The sequence below is a fragment of the Carassius carassius genome, chromosome 17 (assembly GCF_963082965.1).
Source record: "Carassius carassius chromosome 17, fCarCar2.1, whole genome shotgun sequence".
In the NCBI taxonomy this organism is placed as follows: Eukaryota; Metazoa; Chordata; class Actinopteri; order Cypriniformes; family Cyprinidae; genus Carassius; species Carassius carassius.
This window is the reverse complement of record NC_081771.1, coordinates 14,554,863-14,572,657: the sequence shown is the minus strand read 5'-3', so window position 1 is coordinate 14,572,657 and position 17,795 is coordinate 14,554,863. Positions and strand designations below refer to the sequence as shown.

At 35.8% G+C, this 17,795-nt stretch overlaps 1 protein-coding gene and 1 long non-coding RNA gene across 2 annotated transcripts in view; one reads left to right on the top strand and one right to left on the bottom strand.

Annotated features, from left to right (window-relative positions):
• LOC132161174 (uncharacterized) overlaps positions 1–17,795 on the top strand; it is a 410,674-nt gene that overhangs the window by 140,682 nt on the left and 252,197 nt on the right. The window lies entirely within an intron of this gene.
• Positions 1–17,795, bottom strand: part of raver2 (ribonucleoprotein, PTB-binding 2) — a 74,478-nt gene that overhangs the window by 10,433 nt on the left and 46,250 nt on the right. Inside the window, exons 4-9 of the mRNA XM_059571011.1 lie at positions 12,199–12,390; positions 4,098–4,218; positions 3,457–3,539; positions 2,808–2,906; positions 2,211–2,322; positions 1,463–1,776 (exon numbers count right to left, since the gene is read on the bottom strand). Coding sequence (XP_059426994.1) covers positions 1,463–1,776; positions 2,211–2,322; positions 2,808–2,906; positions 3,457–3,539; positions 4,098–4,218; positions 12,199–12,390 — 921 coding nt within the window. The remainder of the gene's footprint in view (positions 1–1,462; positions 1,777–2,210; positions 2,323–2,807; positions 2,907–3,456; positions 3,540–4,097; positions 4,219–12,198; positions 12,391–17,795) is intronic.

Here is a 17,795-nt window from a genome sequence, read left to right as displayed (position 1 = left end):
AGTAATCAGAGCCTAGAGCACTAGTGGTCTGTCATTAGGGCTCAGAGCTCTGTCAGAGTCTGTACTGAACTTTACTAGGCTTTTGAGTGCGTGTGTCTGAATAAAGACACCTCCACAGAACAGAGGAAATGGAGTTCCAGGAGTTCGACAGAAGCACTTCAGACAGAATCAAACGTATAAGCGAGTGTGAACTTTTCTGTGTTTGGTGTTCAAAGTGTAAAAAAAAGGGCTGGTACTGCCCTTGCTGTTATTTTTATATAACAATAATAAGTATATATTGTATAGTATGTATATTTTAGAATGTTGACATTATAAAAACATAAAAATATATATTGTTTTAAAGTTTGAGGTCAATAAGAATGTTTTTGAAAGTCTCTTATACTCACCAATGCTGTGTTTATTCAATAAAAAAACACAGCAAAAACAGTAATATTGTGAAATATTGTTACAATTTAATACTGTTTTTGAATTAAAAACTGTTTAACTGTGTCTCATGATCCTTACAAAATCCTTATAATGTGCTAATTTAATGTTCAGTTAATATTTCCTATTACTATCAATGTTAACAACAGTTTTGCTGCTTAATATTTGGTTGAAATCCTGATACATTTAAGGAGATTTAAGGATTCTTTGGTGAATAGGAAGTTTAAACGCACATTTATTTAGAAATAAAAAATTAATTAATTATAAATTTATTTAATGCCTCTTAATGAATAAAAATATTAAAAAGTACTGACCTCAAACCTCTGAATGTTAATGAATATATTTAACTATAAAATATGAATTTTCTATACTCATCATTCCAAACCCGTAAGATCTTCGTTCATCTTCTGAACACAAATTACGATTTTTTTAATGAAATCTGAGAGCTCTCTGACTCTCCATAGACAGCAACAAAACTACCACATTGAAGGCCAAAAAGTATTCTGACAGATTCATAAAATTATGGTTCAACCACTGATGTCACATGGACTATTTTAACAATGTCCTTAATACTGTACCTTTCTGGGCAATAAAACGTTTCAGTTGCATTGCTGTCTATGCAGGGTCAGAAAGCTCTCAGATTTCACCAAAAAATATCTTAACTTGTGTTATGAAGATGAACGAAGGTCTTACAGGTTTGGAACGACATGAAGGTGAGTATTTAATGATAGATTTTCATTTTTGGGTGAACCACCCCTTTAAGATTCAGCTTGAGCTTGACAGCCCCTGATCAGTATATGTTTTCACTGTATGGAAAAGAGCAGCATAAACATTCATCAATGTTTTTTTTCTTTTGTGTTCTTTAGAAAAGAGAAAGTCAAAGGGGTTAAAATGACAAATGTGAGTAAATGATGGCAAAATCAAGTCTTAGTTAATTATTCCTTTAAAATGTAAGCTCTGAAATGTCTCAGATTTCCTCATTTTTGCCTTGAGGTAAGAAATTCGAAAAATAAAAAATAAAAAATAAAACCAGGCTTACTGTAATGGAAGTATTAGTCTGCATGCTTGAACTGTGGTGGTTGGCTGGAGCTTTGTGCGTTGTACCCCCTAGCAAATGTCCCAGGCTTGGTGCATTAATTCCAGGAAGGAAGTTTTGCAGTTGTGTTTGGGAGCTTATAGAGCCTCCTGTGGTTCCTGGAGGTGCAGGCTGTTTCTCTGGAGCCAGGCATGTCGCAGTGACTCCATTCTGCTCTGCAATGGAACTTGTGTGTGAACGTCCAGGTACATGTGACATCATTCCAGCCCCAGAGTTTCCACTCTGGGACGTGACCGAAGAAGAGTCTTGGCCCAACTCTACAAACCAGAGAACTTTGTTAAACTACTGCAGTAAAAAAAAAGCCTCCATACTCAATGCATATAGTGCATACTCTGGAAAACCATAGTTTAGTATTTCAATATCTACCTAACAGTAACAATATCTAACAGTAACACCTGCATGGCACTGATATTTAAATAGAAATGACCCTGCACAAAGGCATACTCTTCAAAGGTCTTCAATGCTTTGATGAAAGCCAATACCAGACTTTGCACACACAAACAGACACATGTCTGTATGAAAGCACAAAGGAAGAAATACTGATTGAAGCAGCTGCCTCGAACTGCTTATAATGGGGCTTTCAAACTGTTTGAGGATTTGCATTGCAAATGTCTTTCCCTGCGGTAGCGAATGCGACCTCTGGACCAGGCCTGAGGTTTGCGAGCTTGACCGCTCAACATGAAGCTCTCACCTGTGGGAGAATCTCCCAGCAGCCCCTTCCCCAGAGGAACCGGTGCCTGAGTTCGAAGACCCAGAACTTTTTGCAGGAGCAGCCGAGAAGGGTCGCCCAAAATTCCTGGGACCTGAAGGGAAATGAAAGAGTGATGACGGAGAAAAGAGAGCAGACAGGCTATAATAGGGTCATGTGGCGAGTGAAAGATGAAGTATACACAGATGAGATTATAGCTACAAAAAAAACATACACATGCATAAAAGAAGATTTATGTCCATTATTATTGCATGAATTCCTTTTTTTTTCACTTAAATTTTCCTTTGGATGGCATTATTATTCTTTAACCAGAATCGAAAAATTTGCATTAAAAATGCCAGTTAGATGTATGGTTCTAATACTGCTATATAAAATAAATGATGCTTTTCTGAACAAAAGCTGCAGTTTTCTCATTATTTACAATAGAATTTAATGCAGACCAATAATGTCTTCGCAAAAAAGAAATATGAACACAATTTCAGGCTGTTGTTGAATATCATGCAGGAAAGTAAAATGTGATAATGTATTTCTTTGTTACTGGTACGTTTGAGACGTGTGAACACACACACAGACCCTCACATTAGTGATCTGCTTGTCTTTGATCTGTAAGAGCTGTTGTTGGGCCATCTGCATGTGAAGTAGATTCTGAAGAACAAGACCGTTTCCTAGGATGGCACTCTGCAGGAGAGAAAGAGTGATTGTTAAACACGCTTCAGTATTCTTTTCTATTAATCTATGAGGCAGCAGCCTATTCTAAAACATATTTCCTTCTAAAGTTTTCATCTTTGCTGTGCTATAACCTTTTTTAGAACTATGAGCACCTTTGGCTTTGGAAACTTTTAGAAATGAAGCTTCCTTAAAGGGATAGTTCACTCATTCACCCGAAATTGAAAATTCTCCCATCATTTACTCACTCTGTACTTGTTCTAAACCTATATGAGTATCTTTCATCTGCTGAACACAAAAGAAGATATTTTGTTGGCAAGAATGTTGGCAAACAAACAGTTTATCATAGCCATTGACTTGCATAGAATTTTTCCCCCCATACTATTGAAATCAATGGTTAGCGTCCACTGTTTGGTCAACTTGTTTTGTGTTCAACATCCCAAAGAAGTGTATATAGATTTGGAATGACTTGAGGGTGAGTAAATGATTCCAAAATTTTCATTGTCAGTTGAACTACCCCTTTAAGTCAGGCTTGCGAGTGACAAAAAGAGAAAACGTGTACCTGCTGTGCTTTTCCTAACTGTAGCAGCGCTGCAGTCAATGGTGGATGCAGGAAGGGCAGATTGTGAGGTCGACCAAACTTTCCTGATGAAAAACCATTAGATAAAGAAAATGAGAGGCAAACATAAAAGTAAATAATGTAAAAAAGAAAATAGGAGAGACGGACAGCAGAAATGATGTGGTTGATATTGGTGGCCCATGATTTTCATCATTCCAAAATTCCTTCTTCAGCACTAATGGCAAGTTGCTTCGAAATAGGTAGAGAAGTTTAACATTTAATCATGTGCTATATTTAGTGTAGTAATTGTGTGTTCTCTTCAAGCTCCGGCCTTCACTTCTTCCTCAGCTCATTTATTCTCCCACCCAATGAAAAGTTCATTTTAATATATGATTAGGCTTTCATCAAGAGAACAATCTGCTGAGAATCTACAGTGATGCTGATCACCGTTACACAGTGAACACACACACACACACACTAGCAGAATGAGAGATATTTCATCTCAGAATCTACAATGCCTGCGGGACACATTTTTGGTCTGTCTGGAAAAGTACTTAAATGTGTTATCATGAATATTCAATAAATTATTTGCATACTGAGTGAAGAGATATTTAAGACAGGCACAGAGTGAGAGAGAGCGTTACCTCCTCGTTTGGCGGTAGGGTAAGGTCTCATAAGGACCTGGAGAGCAGCAGGATTGGTCATACTGTTGAGGAACTGGGCCAGATTGGGTTCAGGCAGTAAACCTTTCTTATTGCTCAACATCTGAAGGAGCAAACACATGACAAAGATAAAAACATTAATTCATTCATTTATTATACAAAAATAAATCTATATCTAATTTAAATAATTTACTTGGGAATCAAGACTGCATATATTAAGAAATATCTTAAACATTTTTTTTAACTTTATTTTATTTTATTTTTTTTATCCAGGCAATATTTTCAGTATAATGAAAGTGAATTGCAACTGGTGTGATCAAGCTAAAAAAAATTAAATTAAATACAAACACATTCCATACAACTTGTGTATTATCAATTGAAAGTAATTTCATGTTAACAGACTCAAGTTTTTACTCATATCTTTGGTAAATCTTTACATCTAACCCAGATCTTTTGGAATGTAGTATAATATATTTTTTCATGATAAATTTCTGTAGCTTTTGCCTCATCGCTGAAGCTTAAAAGCTTCAGTCCATATTCAATGTTTCTTTTTTAATGCTCCATAGAAGAACGTAAGACTTACCCCATTGGCAAATACCTTTTCTACACAAGGCTTAAACCTCACATAAGTTAGTTAGATTTATGAAAACCTTTAGAAATTTAATCTGGGTTAAAAAGGTATTAAAGAGGTCATATGATGCGATTCAAATTTTTCCTTTCTCTTTGGGGTGTTACAAGCTCTTGGTGCATGAAGAAGATCTGTAAAGTTGCAAAGACTAAAGTCTCAAATCTAAAGAGATATTCTTTATGAAAGTTGAGACTTGTCCACGCCCCTCCTAAAACGCCCCTCATTTAAACACACCCCCACATGTCTACGTCACTTTGTGGGAAGATTTGTATAACGCCACCCAAATGTGCATGCAAAGAAAGTGGAGCGCTATGTTTTGGAGACGCTGTGTTTTGTTGTGAAAGCGAAGTAACTTGGTTTGACCTTCCAAAAGAAGACACTAGAAATCAGTGGATGAGTTGCATTTACTACACTGTTCCAGAACAGTTCAACCCAAATATTCAGATGTGTGCAGCGCATTTTATGGAAGACGAGAACTGTTTCCTGTGAGAGTAGCCTATAATGCCGGTGTCTGTTTCTATAAAGTGGGGCAGTAATAACTTTGCAAGGACAGTCTGGTGTTTCTGACTCACAGCCTGTAAGTACGAAGTACATTTACATATTTAAATTTTTTTCCACTGATGATTCAAACATGAGTTTTAAGCAGTATATAGCGTTTTTTTGTTTGTTGTTTCTCCGATCCCAAATGCAGACATGGTTTTATGTTAACGCGGAGTGATAAGCAACGCAATGCGTAAAAAGACAGTATAAGTCATTATAATCAGTAATTATGTCCCCACTGGATGCAACAAATGCCTCATTTATAATTAATTATATTGTTTTTGTCTTGTCACGCTGGGACACGGCATCACATTATGGTAAGGCAGCGTTTCCCAATCCCAGTCCTCTTATCATGTATGACGTTTGTTCTAGTCGACCTTAAGTGCCCAGCGAAGTGGACATCACTGGATATTACACCATGTTTCCAGTTCAAAACGAGTGTCTATGTTCCATTCAAAGGGCATTAAAGTGTACGAGACCTGAATTTAAATTGTATTTATTTACATAGGTATATGATGCCACACTCGTTTGTGTGTGAAGACGCTGCAGGCAGCAGCGCAGCACAAATCCATGAATGAATGTTCGGAAGTGAAGTAAACTTCAAAGGATTTCCCCTGCTCAGGGAGTAGGGCGCAATGAACACGGTGCAGTGTACAGTGGTCATATCAATCGGAATGGAGTTCATACACGTAGCTCTCTTCTAATGAGCTGGTTATAATAATCAGGTGTGTTAACTAAGAGAGACATGCAAAATATGCAGAGCAGTGGGGTGCGAGGACTGGGATTGGGAACCGCTGTGGTAAGGGGCGTAACATTTCCGTCACATGCTTGGGGTATTTGACCAATCACAATGCACTGTATAGCTGGCCAATCAGAGCACACCACACTTTTCAGAATGAAGAGCTTTGTAAAAATCGACGCGTTTCAGAAAGGCGGGGCATAGAGAAAAAACAATAATGTACAGTATGAGGAAAATAATGTTGTTTTTTTTAACCTTAAACCTTAAACACATTGCTTTATACCAAATACACAAAATAATGTTATTTTTATCAACGTCAATTGACCCTTTTAAACTTTTTTCCCCCAAAAAATCTTCTTCTGAAATATCTATTTATTGCACATCAAGTAAATGATGTTTACTAAATAATTGTTCAGGATGTTTACAATTTAAGTATAAAATCAATTTAACTTGTAAAAACAAGACAAAACAGATTAACCCTGTAAAGCCGGAAAAAAAAAAATATTAAAAAAAAAAATGCACTAAGCAAAAATATGCAATTTGTTGCACTTGCTAATATTCATAATATTCATATTCAATTTTAAATTATGTTAGCTTATAATGTAAATCAGTATGTCTGCCAATAATATGTCTCAGTAAGATGATGGGGTGGGGGTTAAGAATTTAATTTAGGAATTATATCACATGACAGAATGCTTCTAATAGGTTGTGTACAGGTTGCGCAGTTTTTTAAAGCAAAAATGATCATTTAGAAATCTTAGAAATGAGATATGATACAGTAGACCTTATAGGGTTAAGCTTTTTTTGCAGAGCTTCCTTGATGTCTTGTCAAATGTTTATCTGGGATGTTTATGTCCCAGCGGTGAGTGAGCATGTGTGTTGGCATGGGGGAGATGCTTGCAGACATGCGGAACCCCTGATTAGATCTCTGATGTCTGCTAGAGGTGTGGATCTATCCCAACCACACTCCAACTCCATCTGCTGACTACCACTCCCCGACCCACACAGACATCTCCACTTGTGCACATACACACACTGTGCTGCTTTCACACTGGAATGGGTGAAGCCAAGGGTGTAACCACATATTCGGGAATGAGGGGACATAGACGCAATAATTTAAGAATCAGGAGAACGTGGAGGTAGTGGTGATGGCCCTGGATGAAGCAGCAGATGGGTGAAGTATTTGAGGAGAGGGACAGGAGTGACAGTTGGCCTGTCTATTCATGAGAATGAAAAAACCAGGGCCGTGTCCCATTATGACACCTGCCCAGAGCTTCAGAGATGGATTAGCAGAGAGCTGTGCTCCTGATATGTGCTTCCAAACTACAGCTGAGAAACTCTATAGCATGAGGCGATTGATTCAATCTACAAAAACTGAAACTTCTGGTGGTTGCACTTTAAATAAAGCAGGGGAGTTTTGTCAAATAAGTGACTGTATATATATCTGAAACGAGAGATAAAGCACCAAATCTTTGCTTAGAGGTATTTAATATGAAGTAATATAAAATAATTAGGGATGCACTAATACAGACAATGATGTGTCATCACGTGTCATCTGGATTAACACTAAATCATGAATATAAGTAAAAACATTAAATGTTACATGAAATGTTCTGCATAATAAGTGGTTTGCAACATCATTACAGGAAAATGTCAAGTGATAACTGTACCGCAGCACTAGAAAAGCTCTAAATGTTCCGCATTTAAATGAAAAATAGGACACAATGATAAAATCAACAGTAAAAGTAACAGAAGCTTGTAATACATTTTAATTAAGAATGAAAATGACTAGGGAATATAAGTACAGTAATATGATTTTTTTGTTTGTTTTTTTTTTTTTTCTACCCAATATTTTAAAAAGTATAAATGCAATGAAAATACAGGCATTAATAAAAATGGGACCAGAAACATTTTAAATAAAAATAAATAATTTATTTTATTGTAGTTATAGTTTTAAAATTATATTTTTTGAATTATAATTTATAACAAATATTTATATATTAAATATATAATAAATTAATTATAAGTAATATATGAATAATCATAATACATAAATGAATCATAAATTATTTTTAATAACTTCAATGTAAAAAGTAATAAACAAGAACAAACGACTAAAATAACATTAATTAAATCTACATATGTTAAAAGAAAATTTTCCTAATAACATACATCTTTGTTTAAAACAATTTGACTTTGATTTCTATAATAATTTTTTCCCGCCTTGTCAGTTTCCACCTCATTTTCTTTTTAAAATAAATTCCAAGTGTTCAAGCAGTCAGTGTAACCTTGGCACCACTTTGATTTTACTTACACATCCTCAGGCAGCAACTAAACTTAAGTTTCCAATTTTCTGGGGGTGGTTTTTTTAAAGTTCCCTGACGATTAGAACCCTAAACAAACTATTTCGATCCACGTTCATGTGACAATGAACAGATCTGAGGCACAGCATTGAAAATGATTGATTAAATGAACCAGTAGGCACATATCTGGACAGTATGCGTACAGAGGTGGGTAGTAACGAGTTACATTTACTTCGTTACATTTACTTGAGTAATTTTTTGGGGTAACGAATACTTTTCGGAGTATATTTAAAGATGGGTACTTTATACTCTTACTTGAGTGAATTTTTGGGGAAAAATCTGTACTTTTACTCCGTTACTGTGGGCGACGCTCCTCTCGTTACTTTATCTTAATGCAATAAATGTTATAATGCTTCAGTTTATTCCAAACGCGCCGTCTACTTTTCTCTGGGCAATGAGCGATGCCCATTCGCGAATGATTCATTCTTTTGAGTCAATTCTGTTCAAAGGCTTGATCAAACCAATTGGTAAACGAGTGAATTGGTTCATGAATCAGTTTGAATGAGTCGTTCAGTTCCCTGCCGCACGCGCTGAGCGTCTGAAGTGGTTCACTCGGAGTTGTAACGTTTAAGAACAGAAAGAACGTTGAAAACGTGGCTGGAACTGCACTGAATTGAAATCTGCAAAGGTTATTATTTGCTAGCGATGGAGATCCTTATTAGATGAACACCGCGTGTGCTGTCTACTGTTTAACAGGTAATAACTTGGGCTACATTCGATTACACGATACCACTGTGACATTAGTTTGTTGTACGTGTGTGGCTTATAACAGAGGGGAGTCAAGTTGAATGCAGCTTCCAAAAGACAAAAAATAGCCAATTAAGATTTTATTAATTTTAATACAATCACACTGGTGCAAGTACGTTCAGCGAGTCATATTATCAGCTGCTAAATTCAGATCTGTGATTGCTTGCTGGCGCTGAGCCAGAGATAGATGCGTTTATACAGCGCTGCGCATTATAACCAATCACACATGATTCTTTTGAGCTTATTAAAGCATTGGCCAATCAGAGGTGTTCAGATGAGTCATCGCTAAAATTCCGGTTCTTCCTTCACTCGCTCACTGGCTGAATACCTCTTTCTGGCGAATTCTCTTGCAGGAACAACAAAGTGCAGATGTGTGTACGAATCTTTAATTAAGATATTGATTTCACAGTGTTAACAGTTTCAGTGATTTTAATGGGAGTTTCTGAGAGTGATTGAAATCTAGACTGTCAGTGAAAACTATCTTTAATAATGTAAATGTTATTTGCTCTCTTTCTGAACAATGAAAGATTAGTAGCAATATTTATATCACATTAACTTTCAATGTTAAATTCACATTTAATATAAAGTCAGTCGTATTAAAAATATGTTATGGCATGACACCTATATCTGTTACTTAAGTAAACAGACAGGGTTTTATAATAAATTACATAAATTGGAGTAAAGGCTGATGAAATATATACATTTATACACGCACACATACATTACATACATTTTATCTATATATCTAAATAAAAATAGGCTCAGTATATATGACCCAAAGTAACTAGTAACTAACTACTTGAGTAGATTTTTTATCCGATACTCTTTTACTCTTACTCAAGTAACTATTCAAGACTAGTACTTTTACTTTTACTTGAGTAAATATTTCCAGAAGTACTTTTACTTTTACTTGAGTACAGTTTTTGGGTACTCTACCCACCTCTGTATGCGTATGAGCTGATATGGGTTCTAACCAGTAAGAAGACAAGTGCAGACATCTGCCAGTCCCCAAGCAGTGCTAAAATTACATGACTACACACAAGTGGAACGGCCGTCAGACTAAGGGGAAAGCTTGTGCTCTCACAGTCTGTGGATGAGTGGGTAGGTGTGTCTCAGATACAGACAGAGAAGCTCGGAGGGGTGGACTTCCTGAGAAATGTCAGCTTGCATTTGCTCTATTTGGCTTGATACTTTCAGTTGGAAAAAGGGTAAGTAAGAGAGAGAGAGAGAGAGAGAGAGAGAGAGAGCAAGAGCAGTGGAGACATAAAGCACTGCACCCCATGAAAATAAAATTGCACTTTTGTGGCTTTCAGTTCATGTCTGTCAGCTTTGAGGTTTTAATATATATGCTCTCGTTCTCCTAAAAATGGACAAAATTACCAATAAGCATGTACATTTGAATTGATGGCAATTTAAAAAAAGAGATTAGCTCTTCAATATTTCCTGCTCCATTTTCCTGTTTTAATAAGACAAATGCCAAAACAAGAAGGAACATATCTGTCCATGAAATTATTTCATATGGTCTATAAACATATTCTACATTTAAAAGACCTTTAAGAAATGGTAGTAAGATATTTTATTGTCCTCCATAAACAAAAAGCTGAATGTTGAACAATGAAATCAATTATATATATATGTATAGATGTAACATCCTGCTATGGCAACAATATACTGCATCTGTCTACAGAATTAAGTCTCGAATTTGAAAAGAAATGAATTAACAAAACATCAATGAGAACCACTATTTGAGATATGAAAGAACATTACTCTGTGTGTGTGTGTGTGTGTGTGTGTGTGTGTGTGTGTGTGTGTGTGTGTGTGTGTGTGTGTGAAGGCTGGGATGTATATTGAGTTGTACCTAACAGAAGAGAAAGTCAAATTCTGTCATTTTCTGTGAATAAGCTTGTCACATAAACAGAATAAAAAATTATACTAAATGCAAATAATAAAATGTAACCAAACAAAATTAGTATTACCATATTTTGTGTTGTATATAGTTTTAATAATAACATTTTAATAATAAAATTAAAAATTTTATTTAGCAGGGATGCATACAGTGATTGTAAAGACTTTTGATATTAAATTATATTTCATCCTGAAAAAGCCTCATGGTTTCCACAAAAAATAAAATACAAAAAATGTTTTCAACACTGATAACAGTAAGAAATGTTTCTTGATAAAAAAGAAAAAATGCATACTAAAATGATTTTTTATGGATCACGTGAGGCTGAAGACCGAAGAATGGATTTTGCCATCAAAGGAATAAATGACATTTTATTATATTAAAATAGAAGACAGCATTTAAGTTGTGATAATATTTCACAATTTTACTTTGATCTTATTATCAAATAAATGCTGCATTGAACCCAAACATTTGAATGGTAATGTATATATTAAATATCATGTAACACAAGATATGAATATATTTCAAAACTTTATTAAAAAGTCCACTGAGGGAATTCAGAGCTTAAGTCGAGTCTTAATCATAAACTCTCTATAATGAACAGCGAGCTAAATAATACACTTAACTTTATCTTTCTGAAGGATACACAAAAATGTGAGAACCAGACTCCATTAAACACAGATTCACCTGCAGCAAGAATAAACATGGTTTGTGTCGACCACAATGTGTATTATATAGTGAATTATTGTACGCCAAGGGCATAAAACCAAATAATTAATGATACGTTTAGAAAAACAAATTCTCAAACTAAGACAATCTGAGTCCTGAAGCAAAACCTGTGTTTTGGAGAATATCCGCTAATGCTCAACACCGCTGACAGTGTCTTCAGGACAGGCTGCTGCTGGTTTATGTGGCTCTGTCCAGCATGATGAAAATAGCCCTGCGGTTTATTTCAGACCTCGGAAATACAGCGGAGATCTGGAGATGTCTGAAACAGCAGGGTTTGTATGAATACTGTAATTAAACCGTCACCACTGCTGTTTCACACATGCACGTGTGTGCGTTAATGCTTATGGATGAATATGTGAGAAACACTATCATTGCTTGCTATGTGGCGATTAAGAGAATGTCACTGGTCCCTTGTGAGAGTGCACGTCACTCACCACTCCCTGAGCAGCGATGAGGGCAGCGAGAGTGCTGCGTCCAGAGGTTCCTGGGGGACAGAGAGACAGACGTATCTCCTGACCCTGGATCAGCTGTCTGTCCATCTCCAGCAGCACGGCTTCAGCCTGCTCCGCCGTCTCATACTCCACCACAGCGAAACCCCGTACTGGACTTCCCTCATCCTGAGCCAGCTGCAACACACACACACACACACACACACACACACACACAGTGTTAGGAGATCAACAAATCTTGCCAAAGGTGTGTGATTGTGGTACATCATTACAATCCAATTTTCTCTCAGTTCTTGCGAGGCATGATTATTTTATGAAAAAAATTTACAATTTCTTTCATTTTCATCAAAATTCTCAACTGGATGCGGCCTAAATAATGGAAGCACAATTTATCTTTAGATTTGAGCTTCGCTGGGTTGTGCAGAGCCTTAAGGAACCCACTGATCTATGTCTTCTGGAGTTGATTTGTGAGTTGCCTGCAGCTAAAGGATGTGGTTAATGATTGTGACATTCTGACATGAGAAATAAAACCCCCAATGCATATTAAGCACTACTTCAATATTAGGACAGAAATTGAGGTTTAATTATTGAGTATTTTTCCTTGTGGCAAACATAAAGATTTCTGTTTATTGATACCGTAGGGTCCAAATATCTGAGACCAGACATCTGAGGATTTTTTTTTCATCTGTTTGTTTGTTTTTATTTAACACACATTATTTTAATAATAATAAAATACTAATTGTTGATGTTGTTGTTATAACTAGTAGTAGTAGTATTATTATCTGTACAAAGAATTTCATATTTTCTTATTTGATTGGTGATTTAGAAATACTGCATACTATTTCTTATGCATTTTGTTTCTTTCTGTATTGTTTCTTTGTTTACATTTTTTTAAATCCTTAAAATTTCAGTTTATTTACAGGTTTAAATCTGGTTTTGAATCCCAGATTTTTAGTATTGTTTTCAGATCTTTTGGACTCCAGTGCGTAGTGTCAAACCAAAAATTATTGAGACACCAGATATATTTTTAGATAGCATTTACTATTGGGTGCAGGCAGTGTTGGGGAGTAACTAGTTACATGTAACGGTGTTACGTAATTTAATTACAAAATAAATGTAACAGTAATCAGTTACAGTTACTAAGAAAAAATGAGTAATTAAATTACAGTTACTTATGAAAATTGTAACGATTACAAAGAGGATTACATTTGAATATTTACACACATCCACGTACAGCTTATTTCTTTCCCAAATTGCACTAAGACATATGGCCCATAATCTCCGAGACGCGGAAAACACATTCGTAGAATCCAGTCATAAAAATGGAATTCAGCCTATAACGCGGACGCAATATGCCACATTTTGGACGAATAAATCAAAAGTAGGTCAGTACACTTGAATCAAAACCCAATATGGACTGATGTCTGTGAATATTAAGCCGCAAAAAGACTGAAAATGAATCCTGCACGTTCTGCGTGTCTGTGGAAATCAGGCGCGCTGACTGGACATCGGGAGAACCGGGACTATTCCCGGTGGCCTGGCAGACGATTTGGCCTTCTACTTTAATATTGTTATTGTATAATTGCAGGCCGAATATACTAAAGCGATTATTTCCGAATCCGCCATTCGATAATTAAATTTCTAATAAATCATGAATCGGTTAGTCGTGACTGGCAATGGTTGGGCTCGCGCGCTCTCCGCCGAACGGTTTGGATCAGACTCCGAGTAATCAATGCGAGAGAGAGAGACCGGAGTGAACTGTGTAAGCGCACAGCTGGAGCAGAGAAGCGACACTTCTGTTCAGGTTTCAGGTGCAGGTCAGTTTCATCTGTAAATATGCTAATGTAGTTTTGTCTTTGTTTACTTAGTCAAGCAGCAGCAGCACATTGCTCGCAATCACTCAAAATACTGTATAAACGACGTCATTATTATCTTTTGTAATGTTACAGTAGTAAGTTAGCAGACAAATCATCATATTTTATCATAGGTTTAGGGGGAGCTAGTGGATACAAAAACACAACCCTTAGGAAAATTAATAAAGCCTATGGTATGGCACTAACCGTGGTTTAATTATGGAATTTGTAGTAAAAATAAATACAAGTGGTAATTCATTTGCCAAAAAAACAAAATTGCACTTACAAACATGGTAAAAGTCACAAAACATGGTAAAAGTCAAATAAAAATCTTCAGTATTAAAGTCATGAGAGAGATGGGTGGATAATGGAAGTGAAGGTGCAGTTCAGGAGAGAACTCTTAATTATGTTGCATGTCCCCAACCTAAGGATTCAAATCTTTTTCATGTCAGGTCCAAAAAAAAAATAGGGTTGTCCATGTTTCAGAATGGGTTGTGGGTGTATGAGTGTGAGATTTCCCAGCCTATTTTTTTCCCCAGTCCGCCCCTCATGGAAATTAATCTCTAGAACAGTCACTTCATGAGCATTTTTTACTTATTTTGAGAAACTATCATCATATCATATACAAAGAGACAGCAGTGTTTCAAAAAGACACCAATGTTTCAGGAGTTTAGTACACAAAATAGGACACATGCTTATTAGACAACCGTATTTGAGTTGATGTATATGCTTTTATTTTTTTATTAACTATTTTTCCCCAAACCATTGTTAGATGCAGTTAGATGCCTGTAGTTATGCAAAGATTTGGTTTCAAAAACAGTATCTATAAACTATTTCTTTTGATTTTAAATCTGCTTTGAACTTCAGATCAATCTCTAAGTAAAGTCTGATTGTGTGGTGGATGTGTTCAAATGTGATCATCTTAATTTAAGTGATGAAGGATGGTGAAAGTCTGACAGTATTGAGCACTACTGTAAGGTTAAACCTGCATGGTGTAAAATGGTTGAAGATGATTTACAGTTGCAAATTAACATTCATTAGAAATTTGTAAAAGTAATCAAAATGTACTCAAAAGTAATTAGTTACATTACTTTATTAAAGTAATTAAAAAAGTTACACTACTATTACATTTTAAATAGGGTAACTTGTAATCTGTAACCTATTACATTTCCAAAGTAACCTTCCCAACACTGGGTGCAGGACAAAATAGTTAATTTATGTAAGTAAGGATAGCAAAATAAAGTAAACTGTGACATATTATACAAAAACATTCTTCATACAGTGGACTACCAGTAAAAATTATACAAATTTTACAAAAGTAATTCAGATACTTTGACCTGATGATGTTTTGCTAAAGTGTTTTTCTTTAATTGCTAATGCGAAAGTTTTACACCACAGACTGAACAAAGGTAAGCATTGCTTGTAATTGGTTGACCTAAATTGGTATTATCTAATTGTGTACTTAAATTTAATAGCTGACAGCTAATTCATTACATTTTCAAATTAATTTTTCAGACACAGTTTAACTCTGAGTTCTTGTCATATTTTATTACCGTTTTCTAAACTATAGCAAATAAACTGTGATAATGTGCAAAATGTTGAAGGTGTCTGAATAAATTTTGGTTTGACTGTATACTTGTTATATAAATATAATTTAAGCTCATCCACACTCTTCATATTCTTAAATTGTCAGACCAGTCCAAAGTATAGGTCAGGCAAAGATGGTATACAACAATAACACTAAGTATGGTATAGCAAAAATGACTGTTGTAAATAAACTATTAATGAGGTAAGACATAAATATAAATTGTGTTTACTTAAGTTATTACTTTTTGGCATACACATATCCTATTTTCTTATAGAGACTATAAAAAGAAGCCATTTACAGGTTAAGGGGAAAAAGTAATTACTGTGCAAAAAAACAGTGTTTTCATAACTGTGTAAACCAAGCAGCATATCACAGCATTTCATCTTTGCTGAGACAGTGAGAAACATTGTGCCTTACTACGGTAGCTTCAAGTCAGGAACAGAAATGACGTCATTTCATGCTTTCATTAATCCAGCCATGTCCCGATCTAAAACTAGACTCTGTCTGTGGGAGAATGTTCTGTGTTCCAGCAGGCAAGTCAATTCCTTGTATATAGTTCTTTCCGTGACTCTGATTGGGGCGAAGAGAAAAACATGGACTGCCTCCCAAAAAGTACCACGGTCACTTAAGCCACACTTAAAGATGTATGAACTTTATTGCATTAAGTAACAAAATATTTGGGACCACTATACCCAAGACACAGGTTTAATCAACTTGCAAACAAGCGTATTTAACGGTAAAGTGAATCACCATCAAAAAAATTACACATGCAATCAAGCCTACTTGAAAATATGCTAAAGACTCTCTAATTCCCAGCACAATTAGCAGGCAGTGCTTTTGAATCTCACAGTCCTTATGAGGAACCACACAGGGAATCAATAACATTTACAAGGTGAGCTTGAGTGAACACAAACACACACACACATACACTCTCCAGATGTGTTGTGAGGTGTTGGCTTTCATCTATGTGCGTCATTTTGTTGAACTGGCCTCAAGGGAGTCCAGCGGCACCTCATCAAAACATCTCCACCAACTGCCAGGGACTCATCAGTGGAAAGAACTGCCCCCTCTATCCACTCCTTCATCATGTTCGGCTTAAAGCTACGTTTGTTCCATGCCTCTTAGATAGTCTGGATCATGTTCGAAACACTAACCTCAAATTCAATCGATTTAGTCCATGATTCAGAACAGTCAGGACTCCTGTGCTTAATTCAGACTGATTTACAAACTTCATTTCAAAGAATCACACTAAGCAAACGTTTTGTTGTTGTATACTGTTAATTTCTTTTATTTGTGAAATAGCGAGAACAAGTTAAAAGAACTTGTTGTTGACTTGTTTAGTGTCAAAGGTGGACGAAATTGTTATAACATTTGGCATATTTAAGATGTTTCAGTTGTTTTTGTTGAATTGGCCATTATAATACCCATATAAAACAAACTATTGCCGGAACTACCTGCGACGAAAGGAATCTGCTGGAACATTGAAAATGATGGACTGGCTCCCTCAAAGTCCTGACCTCAACCCCATCGAGCAAATTTAGGGCGAGTTGTAAAATAAAAATGACAGATTAATTGTACATTCAAAGAAAAGCTTTTGGCATGAGATGCAGAAGGCATGGGATCACATTAGTGTTGTGGTTCTCAAGAAATATACTGGCTCTATGCCAGAGAGATGTGATGCTGTAATTGCTGCAAAAGGTGGACATACCAAATACTTCAGTGCATTAAAACAGTATGACTCACTTCGTCTGATGTTTGTTGTGCTCATAGCAACCATCTGCATGTTTCATGAACATTATGAAATGAAATCATGTTTTGGTGGCAAACAAAGGTAATTATTTTCAAATATGTCAGGTGTTCTAACAATTTTGGCCACAAATATTTTTTGTGCTGCTCAATGTCTTTCAGTACCATTTAAGTTCATGATTTAGTATGACTCATGTGCTTAATTCAGACTGATTCACTTAGATTCATTACAAAGAATCAAGCCTATCATGTTTTGTGCACATTTGGTGCTGTTAATTCTTATATCTGTGCACTGAGCGCAGTCTCTTTCTCAATCAATTCATCCATGATTAAGGAAGATGGCTCCTTTGCCTGATTTTAAGTGATTCAAAGACTGATTCATTTTGGGTTTCCAC